Source organism: Gossypium hirsutum, chromosome D12, assembly GCF_007990345.1.
Source record: "Gossypium hirsutum isolate 1008001.06 chromosome D12, Gossypium_hirsutum_v2.1, whole genome shotgun sequence".
Lineage (NCBI taxonomy): Eukaryota > Viridiplantae > Streptophyta > Magnoliopsida > Malvales > Malvaceae > Gossypium > Gossypium hirsutum.
Window position 1 is genome coordinate 49,977,906 of NC_053448.1, and position 5,054 is coordinate 49,982,959.

The window sequence follows — 5,054 nt, forward strand, 5'->3', positions numbered from 1 at the left end:
TAAAATCGTATCTTGGTATTAAGTTTTGGAAAGTTAATTAAAAATTTTTAAAACTTTAAGGGTTTTAGTGAGAATTTTTAAAAATTTGGTAAGTCTAATTAAAACTTGATTTTTTTAGAGATTTTATGAAAATTTTTCAATTCTTTAAGAGTCTAATAAAGGTTTAAAAATAATTTTCAAAAAATTTGGAATAGTCTAATTAAAATTTCTAGAAAAATTTTAAGGGTGTAACAAAAATTTTTAAAAAAAAATTATGAGGATCTGCCTTTGCTAGGTTAATAGATTTTCGAAATATTTATACAGTGAATTACAATAGTTGATAAATGTAATTTAAAACAATAAAATAAATATAAAAAAAGAAGTAATAGAATAGACATGAGATTGTTTATATAACCCCATACCACACTAAAATTTGTGGGATCTTATCTAAAGAATGAATCCATAAAACAATTCTATGCCAACCATTAAGGACAAATGCAATGAGCATTGTAAAGCCCAAATTCTGCCCGGGGCCCATATAAACCCTAGCCCAAACCTACCAACCCAAAAAATTTACCGACCCAATTATAATTACAGACCCACAACCCAATATTCAAAAGCCCACATGGCCAAAAACGTTTGACATTTTCAGAATGCCAGAAACCCTAGGGTTTCTGGCGCCGTTCCCCTGCTGCTACCCATGTGCACCTTCAGCGCGCACCACGCCCGAGGCTGCCACCACCAGCCGGCCTTGCACCAGTATAGCAAGTTGACTTCGCCCGAACCTGCAACAAAAGACAAACCAATGCAGCAAAAGAAGACCTGCAAGTGACACAAAATAGAAACAAGAACAGTGGAAGAAAACGAAAGAACAGTATAGAACAGTAGCATGCACTGTAATCCAAAACGGCTATAATAGCCGAATCAAACAAATGTAAAAGGGGGGGATATTCTTTGTAAAAAACGTGCATCAGTTAATCAAAAGAGAGAGCAAAATTTTAAGGTTGAAAGAATCCGATCGTTCTTTTTTTTTGTTTCTCTGTTTTCCGTTTTCTTATTTATTTATTTATCCATTTTTTCTACAAATCCATTTTTAACAAATAAAATAGAATAAGAAAAAAAAGGAGAAGGGAAATACCTGGAAACGCCGCAAGCCCCGGCATCGGAATCTCCCCTTTCGTCGCTTGAATCGGGTTGAAGGAGGAGGTGAAAGGTCTCTCCTTTTGAGCTTTTTCGGGCAGAGAAGGCTTGGCCTTCGTGGGCGCTTCGAAGCGAGGCTGAAACGCCTCTTTTGCGCAACGCCGGCCACCGGCCACGGCGGCGCTACAGTGGTGACCGGCCGAATTTTAGGGAGAGAGTTGAGAGGGTGAGAGCCTTTTTTAACAGAATGGAAGAAATAAAAAAAAGAGAGAAATTTTGGGTTTTTATGAAGGATGCAAAACGGCGTTGTTTGGGGCCTGTTTCAGTGGCCCCAAAACGGGGTCGTGTGGAGGTTGACCCGTGACCCGACCCATTACCAGGAGGATCCGCGTGTTTTCATTTGTTGGGCTATTTATGCCCGTGGTCCTCCCGCATTTTTTGTTTGTTTTAGTTTAATCCTTTTTTTATTTTTATTGTATTTTAAATTTAGCCCTGTAATTTCGGCTATGTTTCAATGCGGTCCTTTGAAGCTGTGCGTTTTGGAGAAGAAGGGAAAATTTCCCCTCCAATCCCTCATTGTTATTCGCGCATTCAATATGGTCCTTCCTTTTTAATTTATTTACAGATTTAGACCCCGAATCTTGTTTTAATGTTTTATTTAGTCCTTTTGTTATTTTGTTTATTTTCTTGATAAATTTGATATTATTATTGTTGTTATTAGTTATTATTACAATTACTTGCTCATTTTTTTATTTAAATCTTTGTTACATGTACACATGTGTTTTTATAATATATATGTACATATACGCAAGCATATTTTTATTCTTATCCCTTCTTATATATACATACCTATATATATTCTTATAATATTTACGCGTACCTACATTTATGTCTGTATATATTTCATTTTCATAAATATATATATGTACATACTTACGTATTCTTCATACTTTCAAAATATATTTTTTGTTTATATTCTTTATATTTTATGATTCATATATATACCTACATATTTATATATATTTTATATTTAATGATTGTTTTGTACGTACATATGTATATACGTGCTTACATATCTTTTCATGTGTAATGGTTTTTGAATATGTATACATACATATATTTTTCGTATTTTCATAATTTTATATATGTGTATATATATTTTTCATATTTTTATAATTTTGTTAATTTTTATTTATTTATTTATTTACATGTCTGTTATTGTTATTTTTCTTGCTTTAGTTTTTATCTGTTTATTATTTGTTATCGTGCCTACATGGTTGTTTTTTTTTATATTAGTCTTATTTATTTCTCTTTTGTTTTGCTCATTATTTTTATTCACATTATCATATTTATTATTTCATCATGCATATTAACACCATACTTCAAAAAAGAAATTTTTCTAAATAAGGCAATATTTTGCATTTGGAAGTTCGAGAAAACGTGCCCTAATGTGCTGGGTTTCGATTTTTCTCGTTCGACCTAATAGCCAAATATCCTTTTAAAAATTTTAAAATAAGGCAATGTTTTGCGTTTGGGAAATTCGAGAAAACATGCCCTAATGTGCTGGGTGTCGATTTTTCTCATTCAACCAAATGACTAAATATCATTTTAAAAATTTCGAAGTAAGATAATATTTTGTGTTTGGAAATTTAAGGAAACGTGCCCTAATGCGCTGGGTTTAGATTTTTCCATTTGACCAAATAGCCAAATATTCTCTTAAATCTTAATCCATGTCATTCAAGTTTTTTTTAGGATCGTATTTTAAATCTCTTTAAAGTTTTCAATTTTTCGACACTAAGACATTGAGTAATCAACTAGGTACCAATTTTGGGCGTATCGAGGGTGCTAATCCTTCCTCGTGCGTAACCGACTCCCGAACCCATTTTTCTAAATTTCGTGGACCAAACTTGTTGTTTTAATAAAATCAAACTGTTTATTAAAAATAATCTTTTTTCAAGGTGATCCGATCACACCTCATCAAAAAGGATCGGTGGCGACTCCCATTTTCGTTTTCATTTTCCAAAACCCAAGTCGACCCGTTTTCCATCCAAAAAATGGTGTCAACAGCTTGGCGACTCCACTGGGGACATAAAATAAGAGAGTCAAGCCACGAGTTGATTATTTCTTGTCTTTTTGTCGAAAATTAAAAACTTGGTTTAAATTTACGATCCTCTCATTGCATTTCATTTGTTTTGAATTATAGTTTTCATCAAGTTTTGCATTTTAAATTTTTATATCTTTCTGCACTTTGCATTGCATGACCGTTGGTCACACCTTTTAAGTGGGAGTGAGAAGCTAGTCCTTCGTGAGGTTTTCACCTCCGTGCAGGATAGTGGATCGCTTTCGGGATACATCCGTACCTATGTCTTTGTGAGATTTTCATCTCCGTGTAGCCATAGGGAAATGTATTCCCCTGAACCGAACTCGGTCCATATGAGCCTATAATGGGTGAGGATCGAGGAATCTGCTGGTTCGGGTACCTTGACTTTAGAGCCAAACCGCATGTAGAAGACCTTAAAAGCCCACCCTAGGTAGAGCTATTTCAAACCCCTAGTGGTTACCCAAATAGGTACTCTATTTTTCTTGTTTGCTTCTGTTTTGTACTAACCCATCTGGTTTTGTTTTGATTATGATTACATTACATTTGCATCTTAGGAAAGAGATATTGATTCAAATCCAATTACTAAATTAGAAAGCTTGTCATGGAATACGAATTCCTTGATAAAGTAGGAAACAATACGACTGCCTGAATATATTCTAAGAAACACAAGAAGGACGATGGAAGAGTTCGTGACCTTGCTTCGTGGCCTGAGGATTCAAGACGATTATCCAAGAGCCTTCGACGTTCGAATTCCCTTAAAGCAGTTGACGAGTCTCATGAAGATGACGACTAAGATCTAGAAAAGAAGCTAGCAGTGGCATCTGTTGGAAATTGGCGAGATTATCACAAACATGTAGTGAAGGAAAAGATTGATGTTGTCTCTAGGAATATAAGGGCGAGGCCGTACATGCATCTGCTTTATGTAAAGGAATTTTCTTTCTAGAAAAGTTTCCTAAATGTAATTGAATCAAAATCAATGTCTCTCTAGGCATTCATTTTATACACCGGCATTACATGCATTAGCATCCATTGAAAGAGTCTAATTGAGTCAATTTATTTTAGTTAACCTGGAAAACCGACAAAGTTACGACACCCGAGCTAAGTAAAAAATTATGGACCAAAAGTTGGAAAAGCTAGAGTGACTTTAAAAGGAAATGCAAGACCAGCTGCAGGCGCAAATGAAAGAACAAATAGAAAAGATTCAGCATGACATGGTACAAAAGATGCAAGAGTCTCAAAATGATCTGATAACTAAGATGACGCAATTATTGAAGGGAGTAGATAAGGGGAAAGGACCTGTGATTATTAATGAGAAAGAAAACAATGGCGAACCACTTTATCCTCCAGGTTTGAGGCCTCCGCATGCGCAGGTTCAAACTGAGCTGCATTCGCGAAGACCCTCTATGTTGGTTACGCCTCAGCAGTTCCAAAGCGATACTTCAATACCAATGAATTTTCAACCCGGAGCGGGCTCTAATCCCGGTGATAGCCCGAATAATATTGCTATCCCAGATCTTGATGGGATGGCTGAAAAGGACAAGGCGAAGGAGGAATTTCCAAAATAATTTGAGGAGAAATGGAAATGGATAGAAGAGAAGTTTAGGGCAATAGAAAGCACTGAAAGCTATCATGGGATAGACGCAAAAGATCTGAGCTTGGTTCTGGACTTGGTGCTACCTTACAAATTTAAAATGCCAAAATTTGAGAAATATAACGGGACCAGTTGCCCAGAAGCCCATATTACTATGTTTTGCAGAAGAATGATGGGGTATATTAATAATGATCAATTATTAATGCATTACTTTCAGGAAAGTCTTACAGGAGCGGTGTCAAA

At 35.3% G+C, this 5,054-nt stretch overlaps 1 protein-coding gene across 1 annotated transcript; it reads right to left on the bottom strand.

Annotated features, from left to right (window-relative positions):
* Nucleotides 1-387: 387 nt before the first annotated feature.
* Nucleotides 388-1,493, bottom strand: LOC121224555 (uncharacterized). The gene is made up of 3 exons (XM_041108015.1): nucleotides 1,490-1,493; nucleotides 1,118-1,353; nucleotides 388-801 (listed from the first exon to the last, which is right to left on the bottom strand). The coding sequence occupies exons 1-3, from the start codon at nucleotides 1,491-1,493 to the stop codon at nucleotides 628-630; spliced, it is 414 nt and encodes a 137-aa protein (XP_040963949.1). The 3' UTR covers nucleotides 388-627.
* Nucleotides 1,494-5,054: the final 3,561 nt, after the last annotated feature.